Source organism: Microtus oregoni, unplaced genomic scaffold, assembly GCF_018167655.1.
Source record: "Microtus oregoni isolate MIOR12 unplaced genomic scaffold, Mior012 000025F_ref0000491, whole genome shotgun sequence".
NCBI lineage: Eukaryota > Metazoa > Chordata > Mammalia > Rodentia > Cricetidae > Microtus > Microtus oregoni.
Genome location: NW_024543084.1, coordinates 28757152 through 28772432, shown reverse-complemented (window position 1 = coordinate 28772432; position 15281 = coordinate 28757152). Strand labels below are relative to the sequence as shown.

At 39.7% G+C, this 15281-nt stretch overlaps 1 protein-coding gene across 4 annotated transcripts in view; it reads right to left on the bottom strand.

The window, feature by feature from the left end:
• Nucleotides 1-15281, bottom strand: part of Psd3 (pleckstrin and Sec7 domain containing 3) — a 372681-nt gene that overhangs the window by 37659 nt on the left and 319741 nt on the right. For all 4 annotated transcript variants that reach the window (XM_041674594.1, XM_041674595.1, XM_041674597.1 and 1 more), the window contains one exon: nt 13658-13728. In XM_041674594.1, coding sequence (XP_041530528.1) covers nt 13658-13728 — 71 coding nt within the window. The remainder of the gene's footprint in view (nt 1-13657; nt 13729-15281) is intronic.

The following is a 15281-nucleotide window of genomic DNA, read 5'->3' as shown; positions in this document are numbered from 1 at the left end:
AGTGCTGCCAGCTGCAGTATCTTATTAAGAACGTATAGGCTTTAAAAACTGTGATTATACTCTGTGTCACTCACACAGTGTACACATTTATCTACGGGACTGGGTCATTAATCTAAATTAGGATGCATGAAAACTCGGGTGTGAACACAGTACTCTGGGAACGAGCACTAGGCTTCAAAGCCCACCTCCTGCTTCCTTAAAAAGTAAGTATTAACCAGCATAGACTGAAAATGTTGAAGGTGGGTGTGTAACCTTTTCAAAGCATGAAAGGTCACAGAGTCAGCACTTTCACAGACGAAGTGCACAGGATTAGAGAAGAGCCATGGGAGCCTGGCTGGGATCAGCCTGCCCTGGCACTGAGGGCTTTAGGACACAAGTTTCGAGTTCTGGGCATCTTCTGGGAGGTTTGGTCTCTTCAGTGTTTTCTTCCTGGAGGGCAAGGATCACTCCTGATTCTTATTATACTTTAAATATAAAAACAAACAACCGTCTCCAGGTGGACTTTTATAAAACCCTAGGCATAGCTGCAACAGAATTCTCTTCAAGTAACACAAAGAAGAAAGAAAGATTTGGCATGTAGCACAGAGAGCTCCCAGTGTGGCAATACTACCAGACCATGACCGGTTCCCAGACTCCAAAATGGTTGAAGTGTTAAGTATCTGTAATAGTCCCAGTTCTGGTGTTGTATCTTACAGGGTTTCCCCCTTTAGAATTCCAGAAATTTGTAAACCTGTATCTGTAACCCATCCAAATACATTCCATAAGGCAGCATCCCTGAGCTAGGACCACAGTCCTTATCTTATGTGGATCTTGTTACCTCATGTTTATTTTGTAAGATGAATTTTAGAGTTCACTAGCCACTCACCGCTTAAGATGGGTCTTTTCATATCCACCATCAATTCAGGTCAGTGAGAAGTAGACACTTTGTTCATTTCTGCCTAGTCTCCAATATGGCATTTTAGAATGATCACTATTTGGATACTTTGTAGATTAAGCTGTTGTACAAGAGTCAGAGGCCATTGGGAGGGGACCAGAGAGAAGAAAAGCTAATGGTGCAAAGAAAACTGTGTATAGGGTGGAAAACTTCAATGAGACCTCTGTCAGAGGAAAATGAGAGATCAGGACTCTAGAGAGAAACCAGAGCCAGGAAAGATGCAGAGATTCAGGAGAAATGAGACAGACATTGCAAAAGTCACAGGACACCAGAAGAGGGTACAGGAAGTCGCCAATATACTCCCTATCCGTGCCCTCAACTTTTCTCTAACCTGGCATCTACCACCCATCACTCTACCAAAACTTTTTTTAGAAATGATTTTCTGGATACTGAATTCATGCGATATGGTCTAATTCCTGTGTCTGACATCTCTTGATGTCTATGACACCACTTTCTCTTAGCTTTCTTGGTTCTCAGGCCACTTCATCCAGTTTCCTTTATGACTTTTCCTCTGGGACACATGGTGTGTCTGTGTATCCCCAGTTCCTATCTTCTCAGTCTATAAAACTGGAATGACATCATCATTCCTATGCTTTAGATTGTCAATAATCTGTTGATGACTCTGTAGATTATATTTCTAGTCATCCCCCTCAGTTTCAGATCTGAATATGCAGAATTCCTATTGGACACAGTCACTTCCTATTCCATACAATTTTGAATTCATTACCTTTGTTGGAACTCACCCACTAGACCCTTTCCGATTAACACACCCTAGTTCAAACCAGTCTGATGTATGCATGAATCTGCTTCTAGGTCAGTTTCCACACTGCAGGCAGGCTGACCTTTCCAAACTCTAAGAATTCTGTCACTGCCCGTTTCCAACAGTCCTTTTGGACTGTCTCAGTTCTTTAATTTGGCTTTCCTGAACACTATTTATACCCCCACTCATCTTGAAGCTCCCCAGATGTGTTCTGCTTTCCCACCTCAGCATCCATATGGGATTATCCTTGTCAGAACCCTAGAGATGTCTGTTTCACTCGTCATTTTAACATCACTTAGACATTGCTTCCCTTGAAACTGCTTCCATGATCTGCCCGTCTCTTCTCAGCGCTTAGTTCTATGTACTTCTACGTGTTTAGCAGCCCATTCCCTTCCTTGGCACCTTTATAGAGAATTAGTGGCTAGCTATTATGTCCCTTTAGAAGACACATTTGATTCACAGAATCAAGTACACACAAGCCTTGCTTCCTTCTGTCTCTAGCAACACTCTCCAGTATATTGAGAGCCATCTTGGGCTGGGATGCAGTGAGGAATGATACCTGACTACCCAGGTACTCAGGAGGGAAGACTCTTTGGACAAAAATCAAGGAACCTGGATGGGAAATTTAGGTTGAGAAAGGAGAATGGATGCAGTATCTAAGCAGACTAGTGACGTCCAGGACAGATACTAAATCCTAAATTCTTTGCATCACACCTACCACAGGCCCATCCACACAGTAGCTGATTTGGTGCTAAGATGGATTAAACTGAATTTGGTCTAGTGATGGTGGCCTTTTTCTCAATACTCTGCATCCCAAAATAGGAGCGCCTGGCCTTTTCATGGAATTTTATCATAATAAACATTGGATGTTGAAAATATGAGTCACAGATACCCCTAATCCACTTGAGCTACCAACCACCAAATCCCACAGTTTAGCACACAATGCACAATACACCCGGGCATCAGTTCACGCTCCTGCTGATGACTGAGGCTGCGGCAGGAACTGATAGGTTTGTGCTGGAGGATTATTGACTCCATCATTCGAAAGTGAAAATTTAAAAAAAAGGCAAGAGAAACTCTTCTAGGTCAGGACCAAATATAGAAGACAAGTAGCTGAAAGGGTGTGACTACATTTTCTCAGCCACATCTTAACTTTCAGGATATAATACTGCCATCCTGAGAGCAAGAGGTCGGAGCAATGTGGCACTTCTTGAACCCAACAGAAGTCTTGTGGGAAGAGCTGCCTGGCAGGGAAGACAATATCACCTAAATCTTTTGAGTACTTGGGTGCTGGAGGGGGTGCTAGTCTCAGCTTGAAATTCCTTCAGGAAGAAAGCAGCTTCTTGTGTACACAAGACAGACCCAGACCGTGGTGACTCTGCCTCTTTAGGCTTCATGACATGGTTGTTATTTGAAACATATTTTTCATCATCATTCTATGGCTTGCTATCCCCCCTTCATCCTACAGTATAAATATGGAAATATTACTGACCATTATTGAACACGAGTCATTCTCTCAAATTATTACTTTCCCCTCTGGCTAAAATGCTCTGTGCTATATTGTGAGCTTTGTGTTCAATATATTCTTGGATCTTTGAAAATGTTCTTGGGGTGGCCCTCTTCAGTGAAAACTTTTCCAATGCCTGTATTACTTTGTTCTACTGTTTTGGTAAATGCTCACTTCACTTGATATTCCCCTATCTTCTGGTCTTTATGTAAGTAGGACTATGTCTTAGCAACCCTTTGGAAGCCTGAAAATTTTCATAGCATCGGACATGTGACAAGCTCTCCACAGTTCTGAGAGGATATAAAACAAAAAGTATATAAAGTTCAAACCACATTGTCACTACACAATTTACCTTTTCTCTAGCACCTGCTACTGAGTTCTGGTGCACCAGGCAGCCAGGAGGACTAGGGGTTATCAGCAGTGGACACTGATAGCCTGCTGTATGGAACCTCAGTTCTAAGGCTGTCTGTTTACTCTCCTTTATGTGGGCAGCTCAGTATCCAAAAAAACCATTCTGAAGCATAATCAGGCAAAGGCTCCCATAAACAATCTAATAATAAACCTAATAAGCTTCCAGTGACTGATGCTCTAGTCTCTAAGATTTATGTGAGGTTACTGTGAATGGGGATGGTTCATTACTAGTTGAGGTTTCAAACATTCAACGTTTTAAGACTTTTTTTTATTTTTAAAGGAATGCTAACAATAATAAAACAAAATAGAACTTGATTATAAAAGATGGCTGTTTTCTCTTTCCTTCCTCCAAACTCTTGAACAGAGACCTCTCAGCTCTCCTTCAAATTCACGTCCCCTTTGTTTACCAGTGGCTTTTACATGTGTATACGTACACACGTGTATATTCCTAAATGTCACCTGTTCAGGCTGTATAATGTCACCTTTATGTTTTCAGGGATGATTATTTGGCAGTGGACAACCAATAGGTATGCTCTAGGGAGAAATATAATAAAATTTAAAACTCAAAATTAAAAAAAAATAGAAACTGAGCAGTGGTGGCTTTAATCCTAGCACTTGAGAGGCAGAGGCAGGCAGATCTCTGTGAGCTTGAGATCATCCTGGTCTACAGAGCTAGTTCTGGGACAGTTAGGCCTTACAGGGAAACCCTGTCTTGAAAAACCAAAAGACAAAAGGAATAATACAGTTCATTACCCTTGGATAGCTAATTCTCATTATAAGTAGATGCTTTAGCAAGGCTGGCATTCTTACTGATTTAAGCACACATACACCCCACACACATGAATACACACATATACATGTACAGACACAGACATAAACACACATACATATATGCACACATATGTTTGTGTACACACATGACACGTACATACATATAAATACATGTTTGGTGCTAGTCCTCTCTCTTTCCCTCTCTCTCTCTCTCTCTCTCCCCCCCCCCCCCCAGCTATCCTTCACCTTTTCTCTTTATTGAAGGAATTTTACACAACTCTCTCCAAACGCTGTTGCATTCTGTAATTCAGGAGAAGCAATTCAAAGGAGAGGGTTAGTCAAAGATAAAGATCTTAGAGAAAACAAAAAAGTGAGCCAGGAGATGGGATTTATGCTGTAGAAACAGCTGTGAACTGTGGAATTTAATTTCAAAGCCTTGCTCCCTATAGAGACAAAATCATCTGAAAGAACCAGTATGGCCTCAGCATGCACATATGCTAATTTATTAAGGCCACAAAAGACAGTGTATAAATCAGAGGCTGTAACAACTCCATAGGGAAATAAAGGACAATACAAAATAATTGGCCAAGTAAGAGCATGGTTAATCTGAATATCAACAATGATCTCCATGTATTTGGGTTTACAAAGGAAGGCTAGATTCATAGAAGAGTAATTCTTTTAATCTTATAGATATATACTATAGCAGCTAATTGTTTAAAATACCAATGAATCAAATATTTTTCAGATATTCATATCTTCCTTTTGGAGTGTATCATTTCTAGACACTGAGTGCATACGCCATCACACAGATCTGATTCAGTTCTGCAGATGATAGGTTCAAGGGAAGGCCATTTCCCTGAGACACTCAAGTGTGCAAACCATTTAAGTTTGTACATCAACAACGAACAAGGTCCCTTCCTCAGAATAAGCATGAAAACCCCAAGACCGGGCTGGGAAAGCTGCTGTGAGATAGTAACAAAACTGTTAGAGACAGTGAAAGCTGGAGCAACCTTTACACAGACAGTTTTCAAATATCTCAAAATACAGTTGCTAATGGCTTCTACTCTGTGATTCATGACACTCCCAGCATCCCAGTTTTTAAGGAAATAAACAGATATGCATGTGTTGGCTAGTTTTATGTCATCTGAGAGGAGGGAGTGTCAATTGAGAAAATTGAGATCAGGCTGTAGGCACGTCTCTAGCACATTTTCTTTCTTTTCTTTATTTGTCTTTCATATATTACATCCTAACTGTAGTTTTCTCTTCTCTACTACTCTTATTCCCCCCCCCCCCCGAAAAGATGCCTCCCCTCTTCCCCTGATCCATCCATACTCCATTTCCCTTCAGAGAAGCAGGCCTCTCAGGGATAGCAACTGAACACAGCATAAGAAGTTACAATAAATGCAGACCCTCATATCAAGACTGGATGAGGTGACCAAGTAGGAAAAGAGTCCCAAAAGCAGGAAGAAAGAGTGAGAGACACCTCCACTCCACTGTTAGGAGTCCCACAAGAATAGCAAACCAACAACCGTAACACATGCAGAGGACCTAGCTCACACCGGGTACAGGCTCTGTGAGACCCTATGCGCCCTGTTTAGATGATTTTGTGGACTCTGTTCTTGTAACACATCTTCCTAATTAGTGATTGATATGAGAGGACTCAGTTCATTGTAGGTGGTGTCCCCCATGGACTGGTTGGTGGTCATATCTGCCATAACAGACTGAGCAAGCCATAGAAAGAAAGCCAGTAAGCAACACTCCAGGCGCCAGCACTCCTGGAGTTCCTGCCCCTAGTTTACTCTGTGAATGACTGTTACCTGGCTTATTTATAAATATTTTCTTTCCCAAGTTGCTTTTGGTCAATGGCGTTTTGTCACAGCAATAGAAACCAAAACTAAGATAGCATCATTATTTGTAACTATGAAAAAATAAAAAGGCATGTCTGAAAAACTGAAAAAGGTTACATTATAGAACATTATTTAACCAAAAATATTACAAGTGTACCAAAATAAACTCTTTCATAAACCCTAAATGGGAGGAAGAGTTAAAATGGCATCTTATGACAGTCACTAGATTAAAAAAAATCCACTTCTGAAAGAAGTTAATGAGATAGTGTTTATGCTAACATGCAGAGTGAGAAGGTCAAGATGCTAAAACTATTCTTATACAAATCCAAATAGATTTTAAAGACTTTCCCTGAGAGTGGTGCTATCAAAACAGGAGAACAGGGAGTCCCAGCTCACGCCCCTGCAGAAACACTGATTTCACAGTGGCATACTGTCTTAGTCAGGGATTCTATTGCTGCCATGAAACACCATGACCAAAGCTACTTGGGTTTATTCAGCTTATGCTTCCACATCATAGAAGGTCAGGACAGGAACTTGGAGCAGGACAGGAACCTGGAGGTAGGAGTTAATTCAGAAGCCATGGAGGGGCGTTGTTTACTGGCATGTATAATTGGCTAGGCTCTCCCTCCACAAATCATTAGTTAAGAAAATGCCTACAGCCCCATCTTACTGAGACATTTTCCCAGTTGAGATTCCCTTCCATCTGATGACTCTAGCTTGTGGCAGGCTGACATAAAGCTAGCCAGGACACATGTAGACCCAAGTATCTATTAAACAGAATGCTGGAGTTTAGCTACGAGCATCCATGCCCGCAGGAGAGCACAGAACTGAGAAATCCACACTGTGACAGGTAAGGAGAATGATTTCACGTTGCCCACACCAGCCCCTCCTTCAAGATGGTGCAGAAGGGACTATTCTGACACAAGAAGTCTCTTCCGGGCTCTCTTTCTCTCTCTCCTTCCCTCCGTCCCTCCCCCTCAGTATAGAGCATACATTCGGCATTTTAGCTTTTTAGAAGACTAATCAAGTAATGAGTTTCTCTTGGCTCGCTACAAGCAGGATGGAACTGGCATGCTTTGGATGCCTGGGGACTGCTTAGAACAAAAGGAAAGTGGTGGGTGGCTTGCTGTAGCCAGCACAGCTTGAAACAGTCAGGAGAAAGGCACTCAGCCTTAAAGTTTCTCTCTAGGGAGGGAAAAGGGAGGAGAGCATGTAGCCATTATTCTAGACTTTCCATGGACAACCTGGGGACTCAACCTTTGCCTTGGCTCACTCTCAGCATTAGTGGAATTAATAGCTCGAGAGCCAGAGGGCTGCAGGGAACAAGAAGAAAGGCAAGACCTTGGTGCATAGATCCAATTCAGGGAGAATTCTACAGCTCCAGATTTCTCACTTGGGAGAGATGTGGAGGAAAAGAATATGTATCCAGTGTTCTGGCTCTCCTTAGGACTATCAGAGAAAATGGCATCTGACTGCTGAATTGGCATAAATTGAATGTGCAATGGCTTCTCAGACAAAGGAAAAGCTGGGTGCCTTGCCGCTGTAGAGCCAGTTAACTTGAAGTAATGAAGACAGATGTTAGAGGGTGGAAGGACAGGCAACAGGTTTCTGGAAAAGAACTAGCAATCCTCTATAATTGAGAAATTGCATGCACAGGTACCAGGAAATAACATGTTCTCCCCCACCTCCACCACAGGGTTTCTCTGTAGTTTTGGAGCCTGTCCTGGCACTAGCTCTTGCAGGCCAGGCTAGCCTCGAATTTGAGAGATCTGCCTGCTTCTGTCTCCCAGGATTAAAGGTGTGGCCACTGCCACACAGAAATCACATGTCTTCAAGCCAATCTCTAACCAGGTCTTGAGTGGTAACATTTTTGTATCAAGCACTTTCTGAACTATCAGAGGTGGTTGTTTCTTTAGTTGGAAAGATTATAAACAGAACCTGGAAGAGATACAATGAGTTTGGTTTAAGGAAGAAGAATAAATCACTAGAAATCAACTGTAAGGAAAAGAACGTATACAGTATTATAGGAACTGCATAAGATAAAATGTAAAATAATCACCATAAAGAGGTTCAATACGCTCAAGAAAATGCAGAAATACCTAAAAAGGACGGGAGAGGAAATTTTAAGCTCAAGAATGCAGCACCTGAAATGCAACACTTAGCAGAGGCTCAGCAATGGGCTGGCTCAGGCAGGAAAACATTGAACTGCTCCACGGAGAGGATTAAAAAGAGACACAGAGTGAAAATCAACAGGAAAGCATAAGTGGCTATGGGGACACCAACATATGCATTATGGAAGTTTAAGAAGATAAAAAGAGAAAGGGAGCAGGGAGATTCTTCATAGAAACAATGACACAAACTTCTCAAATATGGGGAAGGGAATGGACAGCTACAGCTCCACATGATGGATGTAAAGAAATCACACCAAGACTCACAATGTTATGAAAAGTCAAAGAAAATACTGTAGAGAAAAATGACTTGTCAAAGACCACAGGATGCCCATAAGACTATCAGTAGATTTCTCAGCAGAAACAATTCTGAGAGGCTGTGAGATTTTTGTATCCTGAGAGTATATTTAAAAAAAAAAAAAAAGCAAAAAGTAAAAACCAACCAACAAAAAACTCCACAGAAGAATTGTTTTTGGCAAAAACGTCCTTAAAAAATGAAGGGTATTTTCACAACATCTGTGGTCTATTACAGCAATAATCAACAGATTATTCTATTTAATTAAAAGAAAGAGAAATGGTTAAATGGACTTAACAAACAAAGCAATCAAAAAAGGACTGACTAAATGCTATCAGTACGAACCTTTCTTTAGATTTAGAAGCAGACAGCCATAGAGTAAAATCATGGAAAAGACAATGCATGTAAACAGTAGCCAGAAGTGACTCACTTACACCAGGAAAAATACACTTCAAATAAAAATTGCCAAAGGAGACAATGTGGAACCATAATGTAATAATGATAAGGTCAGTTCACTAGGAAGATAAATAAATTTCTCTCTCCTTGTCCCTTCTCTCTTCCTCCAACATTAGGTCTCCCAAACTTAAAAATCAAGATCAAACATTGATACAAGTGAAGAAAAAAATCTAAGCATAGATTTCCACATTCCACTTCAATAGCAGATAGAAGAGCGGCAGGTGGAAAATGAGAGGGACTAAAAGCATGCTATTGGCGAAATATTTAGACATGCCCAGAACAGCAGACACGTTCTTCTTCTTAGGTGCACACGTAAAATTCTCTCCGCCATATCACACACTATGTTGTAATCTTCACAGACTTAAGGCAGCCGAAATAATTTCACTCGCAGTTTCCAACTACAGTGCTATAAAAACAGCAGAAGAAACTATGAAGAAACTGGCCCTACTCTTGCAACTCTTTGAACCAATGTTTGAAGAAGTGAAAAGAAAAAATGAAAATTATCTTGATACAAATGAAAATAGACAAAACTTAATGAAATCAAAAGTTAGGGGATGAATCAAAAGTAGCTCCAGTAAGAAATTTTGGCAATATCCATCTACAGTAAAAAGGAAGGCAACAATAATTTTCTGAATTTTATGTCTAAACAAGCTATAACAGGAAGGAAAGAACTAGAATACAAGAAGATATGGAATAGAAAATAAATGGAAATAAATGGTGGACTCTAAGAAGTATTTTTCCCCAAACAAAATTGGTCAATATTTAGTTAAAATAATAAATGAGGAAAGCACTCAAATAAAATCAGAGGTGAAATAACTGCACTTGATGACACTGAAATTAAGAAGTCTCTATGAAAATAGTATGATCTAAAAGAAATGGATGAACCACTAGAAACATAATCATCAAAGTTTAATCATGGAAAAACAGAACCTACTAACACATCTATAATCAGTAAGAAGATAAACTCAATAATGGAAAAAAAAATCAAAACCCAAAAGCCTTGCAACAAAGAAGAGCCTGGACCAAATGACTCCAACAGTGAACTAATCCCACCAAGCAGCTGAAGAATTAATGCCACTACTTCTTAGACACTTCCAAAGCACTAAAGACGGACTTATCCAGACTCATCTTAGAGGTCAGCATAACCACGATATTAAATATATATATTGAAAAATTACTATCCAATATTCCTGATGAACATAGATGCAAAATCCTACCTATAACCACAGCACACGGAATTCAATGGTACAGTAAAATTATCAAGACCCAAACTAAAAGTATTTCTCAGTAAGGATAAAGCATAATCTAGCAATGGAAAATCAACCAAAGCATAAAAACCTCATACAGAGATTCACACTTATATTTATATACCTTAACAAATCTTTGAAAAGAACTTAATAAAATTCAATATATTTTTATCAATATAATGAAGAAATTATTTGAAAATTAGACCCATTTTGATATGCTTATGTATGTAAGGAATCTAAAACTCACCAAAAACCCATTAGAATAGATAAAATCAGCAATATTGCATAATGCAAACTAATACACAAAATCAGCTGCATTTCTATAGACTAACAGAAAACAACTTGAAGAGGACTTTATCATCCCATTTACAAATGTGTCAATAAACATAAAATTATTAGGAATAAGAAACCCTAACAGAAGATTCATACAGGGCTGGAAAATATCTGTTTTATTCAATTGAAACTATAGATTTACTTGAATCAATATATTATTGACACTTTTTTTACAGAAATTAAAAATAAATTCTATATTCACAAAGAACCTCAAGTGTCCAAGACAATCTAGAGAATGGAGAATGAATGTGGGAGGAATCACAGTATTGATTTCAAATCCTGTAGCAAAGCTCCAGCCCAGCATGATCTGAAGGCAGAATAATATGTAGAAGAATAAACCCAAAGTCCCCCAAATATAGGACCAAGTCTTTACCAGAGGCCAGTGATAAACCATGAGGAACAGAATGGTGCTGGGAAATCTTTCCATCCATATCCATCTTAGAGAAAAAAAAAAAAGCCAAACAAATAAAAACAAAACATAAACGAAAACAAAAAACCCATTAACTAGAGGGTTTACATACTGAATATTTAAGAACCTAAATTACAAACATTTCAGGAAAAAAACAAACAGGAAATTGTTGGTGATGATTTTTGGATAGACCACGACAAGCACAAACAAGTAGGACTACATTACACTGAACAACTAAACACTGAATAACTATACCCTTAGAAAATGGGAGAAGAACCTGGTGCTCAATACTCCAAATAACAAGAGACATCTAGGACTCACTCACAAAACAAGCAAAAACCGACGTCAAAGAACAAGAAAAATGCTGTTTGAAGAAAACAAAATTCTTGAATAGGATGTCTCTAAAGATATACAAATGATCACTAGGTATTTAAAAGGCACTCAACAGCAGTATTATAAAAGTTTTATAAATATAAAATAAAGACTATATACACACATACATATGTATTCCGATACATCACACACACACACACACACACACACACACACACACACACACACACAATCTTTCTATTCATTTCTTGGTATATTTTTCTTGGACTTGCCATGTTGCCAGGAATGTCTTTTGTGTGTTAACATCTAAGAGGGTGCTAGAAGAGGGCCGGCAGTAAGTACTGCTCATCCAGAGGACAGACGCTCAGTTCCCAACACCCACATCAGATGGGTCACAACTCTCCGCAACTCTAGCTCCAGATTTGATACCCTCTTCTCGATTCCACAGGCAACTGCACACAGATGCACATGCAAACACACACACACACACACACACACACACACACACACAGATACATCATCAACAATGTAAGTATTTTAAAATATTTTTAACATTTCAGAGGGTATATAGAAGTCCCCCTCTCTAAACTCATCAGGTAACACGGATATCAGTGCCTTTCTTCTCAGCCCTAATTCATCCCTGCCTCTTCATAGTACAGAGCATGTAAAACCCTGCTGGCCTTTACTAAGTGGTGAACAGCTTCCAGTTAAGCATATAGTTATCACTTAACCTTCCTGTCTCCATCCACACAAAGTTAGGAGCTAGAAGCTCTGGAGACCACCCTTCATGGCGATAGGAAGCATAAACTGAAACATGAACAGATCTGAAGGTCTGGAACTGGAAGAAAGGAATCTGACAGAAAATGTACCCAGGAAACTGGAATACATCTGAACTTCAAGTGGAAAAGTTTCAAGACATAAAAGCCTGTATGCATGTACATGTGTGATTGGAAGTAAGGTAGTTAAATAATATACTAGAGGGCTAGTCAATCTATGTAAGAACTATTTATGAAATCAAACCTTGCTACCAGTCTGTATTTAGGGTCAGCTTACTATATTGCCTACGGAACAATTAGAACAGAGCCTATCCATTTCCTATCCATTTTCCTGATCATGTTTTTATCATGTACATATAACTTTGGCTAACAAACACATACACACACATGCACATACATGTACCCAAGGACAGAGAGACAACAATAGAGAAACAGAGAGGTACTAAGGGTCAATTTACAATGCTATGGTGTTTGATGTGGCTTTTTTGTATACCTTAGCATAACATGATACATGTTCAGTCAGTGTTTTGTACAGCTCGGTTGGGCATGAACAGGCTCTCCCTATTTTAAGCTGCTGACAAGCTTTAAGATACTCCATACTAAATGGAACAGGAACTTTCATGCGAAACCTAGTCCTAGTGACTTGGCACTACACAATAGCAGTTTATTGCCTGCATTCTGAGTGAAAATGCTAATAAGAATGACTACATCTTGTTTGTGATTAAAAGCTACCACTTGCCCAGCACAAACCATAAGATACAGACTAATGACTTGTTCATGCAAAGAAAATAATTTACGAATTTTCTAAAGTGGATCAGGAACACATGGGCATATCAAAATCAAATCAAAAAATCTAGGTTCATGAACTTGTCAATCACACCAGATCAAGGAAGGAAGGAAGACCATTATCACCACCATCTACTGAATTGCCATATTATGCAGTGCATGCATTATAGAATCTATAGCTGATAGGCTCCTACCTCCTGTGCCAGGGACTTCAACTCAACAAGGTCCTGGACCTGTGCTTGAATAAGCTCTGCTGTGAACTACTTCCTGACTACTTCAGCCGGTAGTGGGCTGTAATACCTCATCACGTGACTCTGCACCACGTGACCCTGAGTGTCCATCGGCTCTCTGTCTTTTCCTTTAGTAGTCTCTCTAACTCTCTGAAAGCCAGTCTATATGGTACCATGTGATCTGGGAGTTAGTTGTAATTAAGACGAGAAGAAAAGAACTTCTGACTGCCAAGGACCCTTATCAAGTAATGTCAGGCTTATCTGGTGAGTGGCAGGCAAAGTAATTGACACAGCTCACAGACTTCAATAAACTGTCATTGCAGGGAGACGTGTGCACCCATGTTTTCGATAGTGTCCTCAGAGCAGTACAGTTTGGTTACCCACTGCACTTTACCTTTTGTAAGTACAGAACGGTTCCCTTCAGGACAGCATAGAAGGTTTTCCATCCCCGCTTTCCTCTGGGAGCTAAGAAGGGAAAAATGTAAAAGTTTAGTTGACAAAAATCAGCATTTCAGAAGAACAGTTTAAAACTTCAACATGATGATAGGTTTTTTTTTTTAATGTTCTGATTTGTTAGCTATCAATGGGATGATGACTAAAAATTCCTTTAAAGCTATTTGTTCTAAAACACTATCCATGAATTGTTGTATTTCATCCTCCCAGTAATCCTGCCGAGCGGGCATTATGACTTTCCTCTTTATTTAAAATGAATGCAGAGAAACAGAGCTGGAAACAGAGCCCTGGTAGCACAGCTCTACCCTCTGTCCTCCATGACAGATGGCTCCCAGAAAGACAAAAACAAAACCCCAGGAAAACAAAGACAGGGAGATGAGAGATACATATGAATTCAAGAGACATGTCAAAGCGGAGATTTGAAAGGACTGCTCCCTTTGCTTCTCTCACAATGCTTCACCAAAGCACAGCCCTGGGTCACTTCAGTGGCAGTCTCTGCAGAAGGCTGATGCTGATACTGCCACAGTGCCATGTCTCTTTCCCTAGACTCAGAACGATTTGAGAACAGACCTCCTGAATCCTTAGCATTCACAGATCCTGTAGTATAAGCAGATTTAGGCGCTACCTCAAACATTCCTATAGTCAGTTCATTCATAAGTCTTACTATTCCTTTAGTTTTTCTAGACTATAAAGCAAACTTTCTCTACCTACTTCACCAGTTCTATTAATTCAACTAGTCACTCAAGCACAAACACAGATCAGACAAAAGTTTATCACTTATTCTAATAACACTGAATTGTGGGTCTAGAAAATGTCATCACTTGTATGCTGTTTTCCTGAACATGTTAGCGCAAACACAGGGGCAGGGGCATTTAGTCAGCCGTTAAGTATACATTTGGCTTTTTTAATTTGGGCACCCGATTAATTTTTGGAAATACTCATATACAAATATCTTTTAGCTGAATTATCAGGACTCTCGGCTTGGGATTCAGGTAACTATCCACCTACAGAGTCCAAGTGTTCTTGCCAGCAGCACACTGAGATGGCCACCTGGCAAGAAAGACCTCAAAACATCCGCTCTGCGGGTTTCTAGAGGAAATAGAAAATACCATCCCTTCTGTTTCTACTAGGTAAAATTTAAAGCTATGTGCTGAAAATATTTGTTTTAAAAAAAGGTACATTATAATTTCCTTTGTGAAAAAAAAAGAAAAAGGTGAATTAACACGAGGGAGAATTTAGCAGGTAGTCATGGCACTTTAGGAGACGATAAATTCTGATCCTGCCCACATGATAATCAAACACATAGGAGTGACCATGGGCTATGCCACCTGCTTTGAAATGGGCTCTGAAGTAGCATGGTATAATCTAGAATTCATGTTATATCAGAATTGATCCCTTCCTGAAATTTCATACAATCTCTGAGGACTTTAGCCCATATATTAATATATGTGGACACTTTGCATAACTTTGTATAAGCAAAACACTGGCTAAATGCTGGTCAGAAACAGAGAAAAGCCTGTTTCCTACAAGATGTGTGTATATGTATACACACACACACACACACA